The sequence below is a fragment of the Aquila chrysaetos genome, chromosome 3 (genome assembly GCF_900496995.4).
Source record: "Aquila chrysaetos chrysaetos chromosome 3, bAquChr1.4, whole genome shotgun sequence".
In the NCBI taxonomy this organism is placed as follows: domain Eukaryota; kingdom Metazoa; phylum Chordata; class Aves; order Accipitriformes; family Accipitridae; genus Aquila; species Aquila chrysaetos.
In genome coordinates this window covers 48632455-48650864 of record NC_044006.1, presented here as the reverse complement: position 1 = coordinate 48650864, position 18410 = coordinate 48632455, and the positions used below count along the sequence as shown (strand labels likewise).

Sequence of the window (18410 nt, the reverse complement as noted above, 5' to 3'; positions counted from 1 at the left end):
TTTACAGTTTACAGTTCTATTATATTATATTTATATATTTGTTATAGTTATTCATTATTAAAGATAAATGGTAAATCATTCATGTAGGAATTTTGATTCCTGTCATCTTCAGATATCAGTTCTTCAGGCAGAAAATTAAGAGAAAAGCCACAAGTCTATATTAGTTCCACAGCAATACCTAATACACAAATATTGTTAGGTAAAAATCTTGGAATTTTTTTTCTTTTCCCTTTTTTTTTTCCCCCAGAGAGCTGTAGCATGGACATTTGGCTGACTGGGTTGATATCAGCTTTGGGTGGGTTATTACAGCAGCTGCAGCTTGTCTGAACACAGAAGCTTGCTGGACCACAGCCAAGCAATTGTAATTAGGAGCAAGCGGTAGGAGAATCCCGGTGGTGGCTCTCCACCACCTGGCCACTTTTCAACACAGAGGAAACCCTGCGCTCCTGAGTCAATCAGCTCCAGGAGATGCCAGGAGCTGGCACAAGAGGCAAGACAGACATGCAGCCCAGCAAAGCTGCTGACCAGCTTGCTGACACAAATGGGTAAACCCCATGAAGTAAAAATTGCTTGTGTAGTATAAAAAGAGTTTGACTCACAGAACAGACAAAATGCCTGTATTGGTTCACAAATGTACTGTTTTATAGAAGCCTACATGCTAGTTTGTAGTAAATATTTGTGAAAATACGCTCATTGCATCAAGAACTTTCTTAAAACCCACAGAAATGAGAACAGAAAAGGCATTTTTGTCTAAGATGATCTGCCCCAACAAAAATATTTCAGAAAGAATAATTAATACTGCTGTAGAATAACACAGTATTTAATAATGAATAACTATTTCATAGATTCAGATTCAACGGTCTTAATTCTCTGGTCTTTTTCAAAGGTTATGAATTTAATCTTCCTAACCCTTTTTTATTTGTTAGAATGCACTAAACACTAATAGGAATTACTGCAAAAATGCTTTTATGCTTGTGTCCTTTATAAAGCATAAAGAATTGGCCATGACATTCGAAGTGTGTATATTTGATGTAACAATATCTTACATTCTGATAATATGGTAGCTGTGAGTAATCACCAGGTCCCATACAAGGATTAGTACCCTGTGGAACACGGGGTATTACAGAGTCTGTTGGTAATAGTACATATTAGAAAAACACCTCCTGTTAAGCTTAAAAGAGATAAGGCATAAAAAATGTGGGCAATATTAAGCCAGTCATCACTTTAACTTCATGTATGATTTCAATGTAATAAAAATTCAGGAGAGACCTGCACTGTTTTTAAGAGCTTTGCCAAGTGTATTAAAATGTTATTGGAATTATGTTTAAGTTAGACCATTAACATCAACCTCAAGTCTACTGATTTTTATTAACTTTCCTTCAATTTTCCTTGGAGTAGAAGAAACGAGCCAAAATTATATACATATGCATATCTATCTATGTATCTACCTCCCTACCTAGTATACCCAGTATATAAAGCCTCAGTTTTTTCTGATAAGTAAGCAGCATATGTATTTTCAAAGACCAAACCTGACCATTTTATAATCTGACAATTCAAGTGCTACAATTGTACAAGTATCTGTTTTCGTGTTACACTAAGAGATACGTGTCTACTCCATGACTAGTTACCTCTTTATCAGTGGAAGACGCAAATGGGAGTTTGTAACATAAAAGTAGGCAAAATGGAAGAAAAAAATCCAAACAGATGCATATAGAAAATGTATAGAAATAACTATTCTTTTCAGCAAAAACGCTATGTCCTCCCTGCCGTTGCTCTACCAGCTATTACATGTCTTCTGTCAGAAAGAGATGCGTATAAGCATTCTGCCAAAAGTGACTGCTAGTCTAACTCCTTTTTTTCTTAAAATCTGTCTACTCACACACAATGGATAAAATTACCTTCTTGACATGAAGAAGGACACAATGTCCAGTCACTGAATGGAGTCACAATACAGTCCTTCCTACAAGGAAGCAGACAAGGCCTCACCGTTTCTGGTCGGAGGCTCTCAGGGCATCTAAAAAAAAAAAAAGAAAAAGAAGCATTATCAAATAAACCATCATTCTGCAGCGAAGTGGTGAATCACAAGAGGTACTTAATGCCTACAGGCACACAAGCAGAGTGCTAGTTGCCCAGAATTCACCAGGATGGAGCACAGAAATAAAAACTATTAGCATTTAAATATATCTGGTGAAAGCAAGCCAAAACTGGTGCATTCTGCACCTGGGATTTAACTTGAAAAAAAATCATCATTCCTCACTCACCATTCCAGACTCTGCCTTTTGAGTGTTATTTTCAAGCTTCCAAATGATTATGAAGAAAAGCCATCTAGTTTAGCTTAGCAAAATACATTTTTTAGCTCTTCATAAATTTACCAGAAGCATAAACTCTGGAAGGAGGCATATTTAAACAAGGTAAGACTGCTAACCCAGGAACAAATAGGTATAAGCTGGCCATGACTATGACAGAAACCAGAAAAGGGTTTGAAACTGCCAGATCAATGAGACTGTGAAAGACTGTCAGAAGGGACAGAAAACCTCACTTGTTTTAGGAAGAGGCTTGATGAGCATATAAAAGGGATTATTGGACTGCCACATATGGGACTCATTAACCCAGGTCATTTTCCCCATTCTGTGTTCCTATTTTTTTCACCAAAGACAAACAACTCTCTATGCTTCAATCTTTATTTTCAGGATAATGCAATAACTCTTGCAGAAGTACTGCAAATCTTTAAAATAATTTCAAAATGACTATTGCTCTAAAAGCACGCAGACTGTGGACTGTCAGAGGAATATGTAAAAAGGTAAGAACAATACCACTTCCACATTTTGGTGCTTTTGGCTCATTACAGAAAAACATTACTATGACTAGCTTTTCTTCCTGTGGCTGCTGGGCATCTGGGACCAGAGATATGACAGACCAGTTTTATATTTGGATTGGACCAGCTGGGGAAGCTTGGCTTGTGTGAGGCATCTTTCTTGCCATGCTGAAAGGAGCACAAGCAAGTCTAATGATGAACTACCAAGAAAATGTCGTCTCCATGGTCAGTGAAGAACTATGCCTGTGCAGTGTGGGAGGAAAAGCAATGGGAAAGGAGAAGAAAAGTTGAGTTGCCGCTTTAGGGGAACATATTCTTAAGCAATAACACTTGCTAGTTCATGATTTCTATCAGTTGCCTCTACATTTTTGTGTCAATTCACATAAACTTCTGAGAGTATGATGCATTATTGTGAACCAGCACCAACTTCTTGGTGCCCTGTTACAATGACAGCTCCACCCTTTCTCTTTTCTCCCCTAAAATACCAATGTGAAAGACCATGAAATATTACAGCTATAGCAACATAAATCTCCATCACCTCTCCATAAGCTCTCTCTACATTTTTTAAGTCAAACTGTGCCTTGTTTCTATGCGATTCATGAAATCAGATTATATATGCATAGGTGTATTATATATGGTCAGGTGCACTTTAAAAAAGCATCTGTGACCAATCACATACTTTGTTTATGTTTTCAGAAATTTTCTCCAAGGTTAAAATTAAAAACACTTCTGAAAAGTATTGAACATTGGCTTACTAATGGCTTTTTCCTTAAAGAACAACAGTAATTATAAGCATACAAAAAAGTCTGAATTATACATATTCATTGTTTCACTGAGAACTTCATCTTTCAGGAGCACTGAACATTACGATTCCTCATCAGATCCTTGGGCAAGGCAATTAGTTCAATTAGAACACCATTTCTATCTTCTATATTGTTTGTATTTAGTATATGTGGCTTAAAGTATTGATTTTTTTTCAGTCCTTACTCAAGGTCAAATTAAACAGAAAAGATACAAGCTGAAGTCTGTAACTTGTGAGGTAGATAAGGCCAATAATATTGATTGTATCATACCACAGTAATCCTTTTTATTAAGGGGAGTTTAAAACAAGGTTCCTATTTATATTTTCATGTTAAATGTCTGGGTCTTTAAAAACGATTCAGTGATTTTAATGTGACAATTTGAAGGATCAACCAAGACTTTTTTTTCTAATTCCACAGGATTCATTTATGACACAATAAAATAGTCCCCCTCCCAAAAATTTAAGGTCAAAACAAAGGCAGAGACATTAACAGTAGATTTAAAAAGGAAGATAAATCATTAGAGGGTTTTTTTATATGTAAAATGAGTAGCAAATAAAAGATATAATGGTATTGTGACTGAATAGAACAGCAACTTAATGCAGATATACAACAATTTAGATTACTAAATGTGCTGGTATTATTCCCCATATTTCCATTTAAAGTAAATTAGGAATAAGTCTACTGCTGAATAAAGCAACAAATGGCAGGCACCGTGCAAATATTTAATGTGAGAATAGCTGCCTCATGAACTTTCTAAATGACCTTTGCTATCACCTCTTCCAGCTTTGAATCTGTCTTGAGTAGGATATATTTACAGACTGCCAAACTGTATGAAGATATTACCAAATGCATTTTACTAGCAGCTAATCTGTATTCAACCCTGGTCATGTATTAAACTGTAAAATTAAATCATTGGGCCAAAGGGATCTTTTAAAAAAACATGTATATGGGGAAAAAAACCTCACAAAGGTTGTCAAACTAATGTTCAAACTAATGTTTCAAATTAATGTCCTGTCAAAGCTGCACTATGCTTCGCCTCCTTGGTCTGCTTCTGAGAAGATGCACTTACATAGGTTGTACTGTATTTAGATCCAAAACAGTATTTTAGCATGGACCTGCACTAATCCATATAGTGCACTGCTTGCTTGGAGGTACCACAAGGATCTTGGAAATGGTGTTGCACTGCACACCACACACATACCCCAAGACTTTTATCTCAACTCAACCTGATGATGGCAAGGAGCCAACTGGATTTAGCATTCAGTCAGCTGTCAGCAGAATCACCACTGTAAATATTGCCCATAAAAATCAATAGTGAGAAAGGTATTATATAGTCCTCCTGTAGCTTCAGTTTTGTATTTTTAAAAGATGAATTATTCCCTCATGAGAACAGAAAGAAGGGGGTCTTTTTGCCTTTGCATGCAGTCATTGGTGATATAAAGCAGCAAAATCCAAAGATAATTACGGCATGAAGATATTTTTTAAGATCTTTACTTTTTGGGGCCCACTTGTCCCACGTTGACTCTCACACAGATGACCTTTCTTGTCTGCATCCCCACAGAACAGGTTGCCTCCCCGTTCCAGCTGGCAGAGGAGTTGAAAGCAGAGACAGACGTATCCTCTATGCACTGTCCCCATGGGCCGGTCTGCCAATGATACACAGTGCAAGAGTGTTCGTTACAGCTCCGCGTTTCCTGTAGTGCACTACTATTTGGGCACTGTATTCCTCCTGGAACAATAAAACAGGGCAAAAGTTCATGCAGTGGAAGGATACAAAGTGTTTTATTAAAAAACCCAAACAAACACTTTGAAATCTTAGTAGTTAGGTATTATCACTTTGATTACATGAAAGAAATGCTGTTCCTTTTTCCTCCTCTTCATATGCCGACTATTGACTTTAACACACTTCAGTCAACAGACTACACAGAACAGACTGTACATGGACAGTAAATGTAAATGTATACAATAAGGATGCCAAAATAATCATAAGTTCTATAACACACTAATGTGCTTGGAGTAATCTACAGCTTTTTTATTTGGGGGTTCTCTAAAAGAGACTGCAAGAGATCACATAAGGATGTATGAAGGCTCTAGGCAGAAGAAACAGTTAAATATTCTAGTTATGCACGTGTAGAGATGACTGTTTATGTCTAATTCATGGATCAATTAAAAAGATTTTTGGAGCTCTTGTCCTAGCTCCCAGTGGATATTTATCCATGTTACGTAATTACCAAAGAGGATGGCACAGCTGGCAATTTCAGGTCCAGACTGAGATAACAAACGCTGTTGCAGGTTAAGATTAAAACGCATTCATGTGTCAATAATTGTGGAAAAAAAGCTCAGATAACGCTATCTTTGTTGTGTCCGGTTTCAGATAGCATGTTCAGTTTCTTATATTCAGGCACTTCAAAGCTAATCCGGCCTCCCAGTCCTCCATGAGTAAAGAAGAGGTCTTTCCTACCAGACTTGATCATAGGCTGCTAGATGTCTAGCCCTGTGAGTAGACAGCATGTCTGCTAGATCTCTGGTGTGACTAGACATACCGAATCTAGGTTTAAGAATTAATTTAAACATTCATGGCCCACACAGGAGCAATACAACCCCTATCTCCAAGTGATGGAAATCCAAGGAAAATCTAAATAATATTTTAGTACTTCCCAGAAGACAAGAACAGTACGAAAGACAACTGAAAAAGGAGCTTTTTATTAGTTACTGCAGATGAGCTATACAACTTTTCTCTAACAAGAAGAATGCGTGCTCACACCAAGCGCATGTCAGAGAGCATATTAGCCTTTGTATCCCAACACTGAACTTTAGGTTGACCTCCTGCTCTACAGACATGCAGGAGGGAACGGGTTTTAAGCACTCGTCGTCGAGAGAAATTAAATAAACAACTAAATGTAATCAAAGAAACGATGGGTGCTTCAAGTACTCCAACACAAGTAAGTCCAGCGCCACATGAGCAAAAATACTTTATACCCCAAGTTGCTTTTGTGGGGTGTCTAGATCTGCAGCAAATGTGAGGAAAGGGCCATTCTAATGAAACCACAGGACAAAATCCAAATTCACAAATTATTTCCAGAGAGATATTTTTAACTTCTGACTTTGGGCTAAAAATATTGATGCAACCAAGCAACAGTAAACATCGTATTAACTGAGATGTCCTGCCAAAGACTAGCTAAACTTAAATTTTGCAAAGGGGATTAGAAAAACCTAAAAATTTGTGAATGTAATTAAACAATGACTGGAATTAAATTGTTTTTTGTCTCAGAATGGATGCAACTCAAGTCTACCAGAATTGTTTAAAATATACGTTAATATGCAAAGCATCAAGACAAAATGTCATATGCATTTTCCTAAAAAAGAAAGCAAAAAACCAAATGGTAAACCAAAAGTATGGTCATGTAATAAGTTTCAAAAAGTTATTCAAGCAGCTTCCTTCAGGAAATAAAAAATCTTCCAGCTAACACCAGCAGACAGGAACATAAGTAAGGAAATTAGGAAAGTGAGTGTATTTTGAAGAGAAAAAAAATCCAAAGATAGTAAATTCACAAAGTATTTGGCATGGGAGACAAAACTTATCCACATGAGGAATTTAAACATGTTCCCCCAGTATAAGGCTTTAAAAAAGGGGGAATTTAGAAGAGATAAGGAAAGTTGCTAAATTAATTACTTCCATCTGACATTAGCTCAAGAAGAAACACAAGGGAAATACTTAAGCAAATTCATAAATTAAAGGGTGTGGGCAAGGGGGAAGAAACATTTCCTCAGGAATGGATGCTATAGCCACAAGTTCCTAAGGCATTTGAGAATAAAGTGACAACTTAGATTCAGTTTTGACAGCTATGTGAGAATGTATATTCAGAGAAAAAATGAGAGTGACATTGACTAGTAAATGAAAAAGATTTGGGGCATGAATGTCTGCAGATCAGTGGGAATCCAGTTCTGTTCATATTAAACCACTAGTTAAAAATACTATGTAAAGAATGAACAAAAGGTGGAAATAATATTACTGAAATATAAAACTACTATCACTAGTACCAAATGTTTGTAATAATAAAAAATATACTATTTATTTACAAATCAGTGTGCCATTCTCTCCAGGAAGACAGCATTCCCTTGTGCTCCCTCAAATTAAGATAGGTACAGGAAAAGAAGAAGGGGTTGGAAAACTGGCAGTTAGAGATGCCCTTCACAACATTTGTGTAGGGGTAGCAAGATCAGGGCTGCTCAACTTCAAGAGCATTTCACCAAATGAGGACAGGTTTGACAGAAACATAAAAATTAATGAGTATCACAGAAAAAAAAAATAAACATTTAATTTTATCAGAATACGTGAAAAAGGGACATACAACACTAAATACATTTTATATAATACACATTTAGATGACTGTAAATAACTGCTTGTCAGTACTAAAAATAATCATTTCAAGGTACAAAAAACAATTGGAGCTGAAGCATTTCTTTTGGGTTTTGGATACTTAAGCAAAACACACTTGGAGATGAAAGGCTACTTTACAGAGGGACTTGCATATTACTCATAAAATAGCAGAGATATGAGGGTAGTTTCCTTGACGCTTTAACAGAATTGTCATAGGCTTAGACTGCTTTTCTGCCTGATTTGGAGCTGGTAGTGGGTAAGACATCTCGGTCTAGGATATTCAAGGATTGGATTTTATAAGTCTTTTTTGTGACACTGTCTTGATAATTTCCAAATTTCAAAACACTTAAGATTTTTTAAAGCATTTAGGATCATTTTAATTAATCATTTTGATACCACTCATTTTACAAATGTATGTAATTTTATACATGCATTTCAAAACACCTGGAATAATCTTAAAGTTTGAGAAAACAGATGTGACTGAAGTGCCTTTTGTAATCTAGAGAGTGAGGTGTTACTCATTTCTTCTTTGCCATAGGAACGAGGTAGGCATTCCTTGAGGCAGCTGCACTTCCCGAGGACAGATGTGGTCAGTACATGCAAACTGCTAACATAAGAACAAAGACTGCCCTGTTGGTGCGGATCTCCTGCTCCAGTTTTGCAAAATTTCATGCTTCCTCACCTGGTGCAATTCAGTTATACAAACCAAGCAGACCTGTCCTATAATACACAGCAGGACAGGAGTTAGGGTGCACCCATGGGAGACGAGAAGTCTGTCAAGTCCTTTCTTGGATAGGATTTGAATCCCAGACCCCACACTACAAGCAGGAATCTGAACTGAGGGGCTCCTGAGCAAAAGGGGAAGCATGGCAATGTCCTCTCCCCCAGCTCACATTCACAGGCAGGTGCCAGGTCACTTTGCAAGTCTAGCCTGACAATTCAGGTTCCTCAGTTCCAGAACTAAGTGGGTTTTTATTCCTGTTTCAGCTGAAATCAGTGAAAATTCATGAAAATCCCTGACTTTTCCAAAACTGATCCTTTGGCGAATAAGCAATTTGCTGGGAAAACAATTACTCAATTCTATGCTTTCAGATTTAATTACCAAGCACTCTTATTTCAAGCCAGGAAAATACAAAAATTAAAACCAAACTCAAGTGTAAGAAGAGTAAATAGATTAAAAAGCACTAAGTATAACTCCTCTTTTGCAACTATGAAGTCAAACTGCACTGGAATTTTAACAGGAATAAAATTTTAAAGCATATCAACCATAATTTGCCTGGAGTTGAGAAGAAACTCCTTTGATCCAGCTATTCCTTACAAGTTCAGTAAATCAATTTTGCAGAGATGAGAAGTATGAGCTATTGGCCCCAGTCAAACAGAATACCTGATGAGATGGACAACTGATATTCTATGCTATCTAACTCAGTGATATTTAATAGTCTGTGATATATGAGGTCACACTAAATAGTCCTTCTGGCATTATACTTTGCTAATCTATGAACATACAATAGCCATAGTAAGACATTGCCATGCATATGCATCCCTGCCCTAAGAAAATATTTCAAACAAAAATCATCCTTCACTCCCATTTTAATAAATTAAGCTTTTAAATCAGATTATTTCCTTCTTTGCGTTTGACTGGGGGGGGGGGGGGGGGGGGGGGGCGGGGAGGGAGTGTTCAATCTTTACTTTTCCAAAATCAGTATCAGTCATTTACTACTGATAAAACTTGGAATGTATCCACAACATTAGCATTATGCTGTATGACACTGATTTGGCAGTGTCAATCAATGACAGTATATAATCAATACAGAATCAATCTGCATATCTGCTATTTACTAAAAATTAAATCACTTAGTACTTTTCAGTCTCAGGTCATGGCCTATGTAAAGTAGTCTTAGTATGTATTACTAATTATATAAGCTTTATTATAAGCAAGAAATAAAAAAATAACAGAAATATTGAACAGAAAATAAAACAAAAATAGACAAACCCTACATTCAAAAGAGAGAGGCTGAGCTGTATACGATGCCTTTACTAGACTTACACAGAACAACCGTATGATGTATCAGGTAACATCATTATGTCCTTTGCTGTCATTTTATATTTTGAGACAATGACTTTCCTGAGTTTCTTACTGTACCATGAAGATGTATTTGACAGTGACACAAATGAGCTACCACTATAGGCAGGCTCACAGACAGGAAAATTTATAAATCACTTCACCTTTCAAACCTTCAAGCTGAGGACAATGATCTCAGAAAAGCCATCAAAAAAGTTATTGTGACACTAGTTTCTACAAGGAGTCATCTCACAAACCACAGAAAGTCTTCATCTTGAGGAAAGAGACTCGTCTCTTTCTCTCTCCACTGAATGCAAGTAAATAAGCCCATCCCAGATGTATATAACCACACTGTGCTTGAGGTTCTGCAGCATATGGTTTGACCACAGGGAAGAGGGGTGTTCCGAATGAGGAAATGCTGATGAGAGAGCGTATAGCCAAGGTCAGCTCCTGGCTTGAGCAGAAGTCAGTGTGATGCTGGAGGGGCAGTCATATCTCAGAGCTCATTAGAAAACTTTGTCACTACTGTAATTTACATATGACTTCAATTTTTCCTGTGAAGCTATTCTTGTCACCAAGGAATTATTACAATGCTACTGAATTATTCCTATTCTAAGACATCCAAGAAAATGGATTATACTGTGGCTGTGTCCTTGTGGCCAGTTATGCTAACTTGATGGTTTCCTCAAACCAATTCAAGAGCACAGGTAGCTGGGAAGTAAGAATTAAAATAAGGTCTTAAGTGTGAAATAACATATCTCTGTCACGGACAGTCATCTGCCAAGATTAACAAGCAAAATGACAGAATATAGTATTTTTTATTTCAAAGAGGAGAGAAACTGAAAAATCACAGACAATACTTCGATAAGAAGCCATCTGAGATCCAGATAAAAGAACATATTTCATACATATTTACAGACCCTCAAAAATTTCAATGGGGTGTTCATGTTTAAGTACCCCAATGAACAGAATTAAGCACTTCAGATTCTTTGATGGATTGCAATATTCCTTGTGTATGTAATGCCCGCAATGCTTTCATCTTCCTAGGCTTGTAGATTGAATTCTCCATGACTAGCAAGAGGATGCGTGTGATCAAGGACTCAACAGTGATAAACCTGGACTCCTTCTGTCATCTTAGAAGCCAAGTTTAGCCTTATTCATAGATTGCCAACAGACTTGCACATTCTTTCATTAATTAACGTCCAATCCTGATATCATAAGAATTGTATATATTTATGTACAATATATTTGTCCTACTGTGTTCTGAATAAAAACTCTCAAATATCATGGCTATATTATACAGGAATTACTATGAAATGGCTTACCTAACCTGGTCTGTCTCTCATACCAACAGTTCAAGGAAAGGTTCAAAAATCGAAAAGGGAAAACCGGTGGGACCATTCACCTGAACAGAACTGATAGCTATTTTCAGAACTCAGTTTTAATGTGTAAATGGAATTATTGGTCTTACCTTTATGAGACTTGGAATTTTTAGTTATACATGATGTTTACAGTCTTAATTAACAGTAAGGTGCATTTTTTATAAACTCTAAATAGAACTGAGAACTGCATGTTTACCAAAAAAGGTTCATGTGGAGGTTCCTTTTTATATCAGCAGAATACAGACATTCAGATACATGAATATATTCTGTGCCCCCAGAACATTAAATGACCTCCCAGCACCAAGTATACAATCAATGTTTTATGTTTTGGGAACACAGCTGATCTCTGTCATGCAATTCTGGAGGTGAAAGTCATTCAGTTATTTGTCACGCAGCAAATGACTAAAAGGCATAAGAGACATATGAGGAGAAAGATGACAATAACTCTAATTTCAGTGAAGCATAAAAAATAAAAGCTAAACATACTTTTTGAATATAATACAAGCAAAGGTGAAAAGTACCTTCCAGCTAGAGTTGTAATGATATGCTAAGCCTTGGAAGGTTCTTTTTATTTATTTATATATTTTTATTCTCCGGAGTTGTACAGAGTGCAAAGGAGCATGGTGTTGAAGATATCTGACCAAGATGTGAGTCAACTGCTATAAGCTAGGTAGACATAACAGCCTGTATCCTGAAAAAAAGCACAGAATGACCTCATCTCGGGATAGTGGTAAAGAGGCCAAGGTTCGAGCAAAGCTGAAGCACTACAACATCTAGGTAATGAGTTAGCTTTCTCAGCAGTAGTTTAGGGATCTCTTCACTACTACCTGTGTGGTTTGAGAACTGTCAATCTTTGTGATCACTCAATGCTCATTCTGATCATTGCACAACAGACATAAATAAAATTCACACACCTAAAATCCAGGCTATGATTAACTGCTTTGCTGCATCTGCAGCCTTGTAAATTATCCTAAGTTGTGTTAAGTATCAAAGTTGGAATAAAATGAGTGCTTTTTAAAAAGAAGCATAAGAAAGTGGAATAATTTTCTGGAGTAATTTAGGTTTTCACTTCTGTGGCATGCTTGTCAGGATGTTAAATTCGTGTCTCCAGTAAAACTGCATAAGCATATCAAAAATCTATTATCTTGACATACATGGAAAAGCAAGAAGCACATGAATACATGTTTATTTGAATTATCATATGAAAATGTGGCTCTGTGTTTCCCTCAAAATGAGTCCATTTAACACATTATAAACAAAGGGACAACATAAAACCAATCTTGTTTCTTATTTTAGGAGCATTTCTACTTTGTTACATAGATCCATCAAAGTAATTTATTATTTGAATCACCTACTAAAATCAGTATAGTTCTGATTGCCAATTTTTTTTTTTTACAATTACCCAAATTCTGGCAAATACACAGTAGACTTTTAGCAATGAAGTTAACTTTGTTTGCAAATGGAGAAGTGTTTTGATATTCGATGAAGCCTGCCCCTTTCTTTTTCCATTTCTCAAAACAGATACCCTGTTTCACTACTTCCATGCCTTACAGCTCTCACTTTTCAGCTAAATTTCATCTTAACTTGAAGTAATAAAATGCTTAACAGTTTTAAAGAACTAAAACATGCATGTAAACCTTGTATATTGAAGGCATTTAACTTTACTGTCAGTAATACTTGTGAGTAAATGTTTTCCAAGAACTCTTTGGTGGCTATGTCTCCTTGCTCCCAGTGTTGCACAAGGCATTTACCAGTTGGACCCTGGCACACCTGATGTGGCCATTTTAGAACCATGTTACGTATAGAATACATTTTCTCAATTACCCCCCCAAAATACTTAAGAACAAAACAAAACCAGTTATAGGAAGCATGGAACATCATCAAAGAATAGCCATGAACCTATATCTAAAACCTTTTTCTTCTTCTTTATATTCCACCTATGTCTTCTCTTTGCATTTGCTGCAGATGCTGCACAAGGACCATTTGCATGAATGGAAACCATTCACATGAGTGAGGATTTGCAGGGTAAAACCAAAGTCTTACTATGAATAAAAATATTAATAGGGTAACATTAGTTACCAATTTGAGCTAAGAAGCTACAAAAGCCATTTGTTAGCATCTGAACCCATTAAAACTCTCATCTTTTCAGCATTCATACTTATATCCTTATAAATTGGACCTAAATTAGGGTTACTAACAATCCTCTATAAATATCTTTCATAAAGGCAGAGGTCTGCATAGGATAAATTTTTTGCCTTGTTTATTTTTAATAGAAAATGAGAAAAGCATATATTCAAAATCAAAACTAATATTATGCAGAATAATAAAAAATAGCAACATTAACTGAAATAAGCAAAATAAAATCTCCTCTTTAAAACAGCTTTAGGTACCATGAGTAAATGTAGAATAAGCATTTAAATAATTTTTCTATATGTAAAAAAAACCAACTCCATCTAATAATTTGTTTCTGTCGATCAAGAAATTACTTTGACATTACAAAGACAGTTGAGAATTCACAAATCAAATAAGAGTCTGCAAGACTATGCAACCTTACCTTCACCTGCATATGCCAGAATGGAGCGGGCACGCATCTGCTTCCCTTCTGTGGTTTTGCCGGAGCAGGTGTGTGAGCAGGAGGACCATGCAGACCACATGCTGAGCACACAGTCCTTTGGGCATGGAGCTTCGCAGACAACTGGGATTGGGTAGATAGCATCTCTACACAGCTGCCTGTCAACCTCTTCTCCTGGGAAAGAAAAGGCCAGTAGCAGTCTATCATTTGTTAAATTAACTTAAAATGAGTGATCTAGCCCAGATGGGCACACAAATAAATTAGATTCTGTTCTTCTATATAAACAAGGTAAATAGATTTTTTATTAAAATTACTTGTCTCCTCTGCCTTGATTCTAGAAGAACATGCTTAAACCTCATTTAATTTGATATTCTGCTGAAGTGAATGCCAGCCCGGGTGGTCTTTAGGCTTTCATTTTGTTAATACATATTTGATTCCACAGAAAATCCTAATGTGAATAACAGAGTATACAATACACCTATGGAAAACTGCATACATGAAAATGCATGTACAGTAATCACCTAGTCTTCATCCACATTTGTGGGAGAAGGGGAAAAGTATCCTAACTTCCAGCTCATCCAGTTTTATAACCCAGAATTCATCCTTTGAATTGCAGATATGCATCAAAATACGCAGAGTTGCAGTAAGCTGCAGTCAGTGTCTTGTTTGGTTAGAAAGATCTTCATTTGTTAGCAAACCAGTAACACATCACTTCTTGTGTTATGGAAGTATAAAAAGATCTATGCGTTTGTATGCGGCCACATCAATGTATACATTTCATTATAATAAAAAGATCCAGGTTGGTATAAATTGTTCAATAAAATACTAGCTAGTGTTTAAGTAGCAGGGCTGCTTTTGTTTTCAGTAAGGAAATCATGGGAGCGCTGTGTCTGAGATCTGTCTGAACAGCACCCTAATCACAAAGGGGTTAGTTTTGTAAGGTGACATATGATTTCCTGATCAAATTAGTTAATATCCATTAAGTGAGGAATGAATGAATGACCACATATTCTGAGGTCAATAAGTCCCACTGACAGTGACAAAAGCCTCAGGATAAATCTTCACTTTGGAGCAGATGATGGAAAAAATGAACTAAGGAGGGAGAGATTTTGATTCACTATTTTAGAATTATAGCCTTGTTATAATACAAACCAATTACAGAAAGTGCTTGGAACAAAAAGCACCAGGAACTGAGCAGTAGCCCGATACATAACGCCAGTTAGCAAGGAACTGTGAAAAAGTTGCTTATAAGAGCACACTGGACTTCTGAGGCCCTGTTAATCACGTCCAATCAAGGCATGCATGGAAAGAGCCAGTTCATTCGTAAACATGAATCTTTTTTTTTTTTTTAATTTTCTGAAACGCGTAACATTTCAAAGTATCTGAATGCCTATTGTGCTATGTGAACCTTGCTGCACTAGGGCATGAAGCCTTCTGTTGAATTATGATTCATCTACTGAAACATTATTGAAGCGTACATGATCTCAACGAGACTGAACAAGAATGCTTATAGCATTGCACTTGCTACAATCCATTATGTCAACCCTTTTGTTTTAATAGCTAATATCAACAAAATAGTGTCTCATCAAGATTTGCAATGAATGTAAGTCTTTGATACAGGAAAAAATTTCTTTGAAATAATCATTAAATACTCTATAATTTAATGATAAAGACATCAGCCAGTGTTAATAACTACCACCTGTATTCTGAAAAGCTAATTCAGTGAGAACTGTGTATACTGTAAATGAAGCCAAAGATCTAGAAACACTGCTTTACCCAAGTCTCAAATTAGGCTTTTACTGCTTAATAGAATAATAATAAAATGAGTCAAATTCTAATCTAAACAGAAACTACATTTTTGTCATTCAAGGTTTACAAAGTCTTAAAACCTCTCAAATAAGAATCTCTCATAAACTGAGTTCCTGAAAAAAGGAGGTTCTTTAGTGCTAGTGAGAAATCATGAGTTCCAGAACTATTAACAACCAAACTCTTTATAAAAGAGGAAAAGATGAGGGCCATCCATCCACTATTATATCCCTTTAACCAGTGTCAAATAATTTACTTATACAGAATATCTTGAGGAACAACAGAACTTTTGCAAACATCAATCTTCCTTGGCTCTGCAAACCAGGGAAGTCGTGCAGCTCATGCTTTTAAAATAACCTGAAGTAGTCACAATCATCTGAATTACAAAGACCTTTGAGATCAAGTCAGTGTCAATAGCTGTATTTTCCCATATTAAAAATACAAATTTGAGCCCTGCCAAAGGCTTTGTAGATCTCCCACATGAAGTTCTGCCCCCCTCACTGGACTGAACCTTTGCATCCATTGGTCTTTCTCTTGTATCACAGGTCATCACACCCTCACACCAACGCAGGAGGGATTCCTGCCTGATTCATCAGAACAGCATGTGTCTGGGTTGAAGGACAAGACAGAGGAGCAAACTGCAAACTTTTTTTCCAAAGAATAGAAAAAAAGCTACAAAAGGGGTGAACCTTACTCTCAAATTGTTTCATCTCCAGGTAAGACTCCAGGAGGTATACTGCTGGGACACTTTCACACTTTGCAAGAAATACTATTATTACAATATTACTATTACAAGTATGTCATAGTGTAAACATACAATGCTATATCGAGCTTATTTACTGCCTGCCAACTCAGGTGGTGTTACCTTGAAACTCAAGCTAAATTTGGGGTCACAATGAGAAATTGTATTAAATTAGTTTTGGTCTGAGTTCATATTTCAAACAAAAAAAAGCCTTCACTCTCTCCCAAAATGAAAGCCCTCTTTCATCCTTCACATTTACAGAGAAAATATTCTAGAAATATGTATCTTCCATATTAGCATTTAGTTTTTGTCAACTGTCCAATCCTTATCTGATGAATTCAACAGCACAGAAATGCAGTTGGAAGGAATGTTTTATAATGGGTACTTCTTATCTTCAGGGAAATATTTTATTTAGACTAAATTGTTTCTGACATTTCACTAATGATTTTATGAACAATTTGACCTTTGTTGCCTTCCTCTTTAAAGTGCATAGTGTAGTCAACTACCAGGAACCACTCAACCACAGGCTGGGAACAATGTCAATGTAAAGACTAAAGCTAGTTAGAAAAAGTCCCATTTGAAAAAGTTTGTCATGTGCAGTCTAATATTTTATTTGAACTTTCTAGGTATACATTTATGTTGCACAAGAGTTGAAGACAGAACTCCAAAACCACGACTGAGACCCCTGCCCTGAGTTACTTATACTCTAAGCAACAGAGCAACAAAAAGTAAAAAGCAGAAAGATGAAAACAGAATATGACACTTCCATCAAGAATACTCTTCACCATTTATCCGTTGATTTGTTCATTAAAATCTGGAATCTAGCAATAGGCCATATTCAGAAACAGTGCCTACGTAGTTGAATGATATTTCTCTCTCATGCAATAGATGCACATTTTGGGCTAAAGTCTCCAAATTGCACTAAAGGGAGTGACTGCATGTAGAAATGGCAGGATGCAAAAGAGGTTTTCTTTTTCAAGGATTTAAAATGTCAAAAACTGTTTAAACCTTTGCTGGGATATTCTACAGATTTGTATCATTAGTAAAGAGTGCCGAGGACATAGCCTTTCAAATCCACATCTCTTCCTTGAACTGTTTTGGTGGATCCAGCTAGACAATCAGCAAAGCAAGTCATTACATTAAAACCTCCTTGTGGCCACCTCCTTGGTGTGAAGACCTTCTAGTATGTGTGCACACACCAGAGCCACTGTTGAACTACTGAATTATTTAATTGCTTTAAAACAAACACCCCCCCCCCCCCCCCCCCCAAATCAACCACCAACCAACCAACCACCAACCTCCCTACTGAATAGGGAAATTTTTTACAGATTAGAGAGGTAGCCTGTGAATAGCATACAGGAGGACTGGCTAACTATTCATAAGTATCAGACTGTATTCATACCACCATTCTTGTTTTATTACATTCACAAAGCAGATATGGTATCCATGAAAATTTGGTCTAGATGCTAAAGGTTAGGCTAGACCACAGACGACCTATGTTCTCCGTTTAATGTAGTTGAATCATGTCACTCTTTTGTGTTTTTGTTTACTCACCTGTAAAATGTGTCTGATATTTAAGTTGCCTGTAAAATGCTTTAAGATCTTTCCAATGGGAAGCATTCCTAGAGCTGGTATCACTAGAGAGACATGGTACATGGTAAGGAAACCCTCTTGCCTATTGTGCATCTTTTAATATGATGCATGCTTCAGTGCACAGTAAAAAATTGCTGTCAAATTCTGACCTGTAGTAAATGGAAAGGCAAGTGCTTAACAGAGGGCAAAATTTTTTTAAAGCCTTAAAATGAACAGTAAAATCACTGCAAGATTCAATGAGGCATAGAGAACAA

At 36.5% G+C, this 18410-nt stretch overlaps 1 protein-coding gene across 5 annotated transcripts in view; it reads right to left on the bottom strand.

Moving 5' to 3' along the window:
• THSD7A (thrombospondin type 1 domain containing 7A) overlaps positions 1–18410 on the bottom strand; it is a 308856-nt gene that overhangs the window by 65104 nt on the left and 225342 nt on the right. For all 5 annotated transcript variants that reach the window (XM_030008044.1, XM_030008047.1, XM_030008048.1 and 2 more), the window contains 3 exons: positions 13998–14189; positions 5113–5347; positions 1899–2014 (listed from right to left, as the gene is read on the bottom strand). In XM_030008044.1, coding sequence (XP_029863904.1) covers positions 1899–2014; positions 5113–5347; positions 13998–14189 — 543 coding nt within the window. The remainder of the gene's footprint in view (positions 1–1898; positions 2015–5112; positions 5348–13997; positions 14190–18410) is intronic.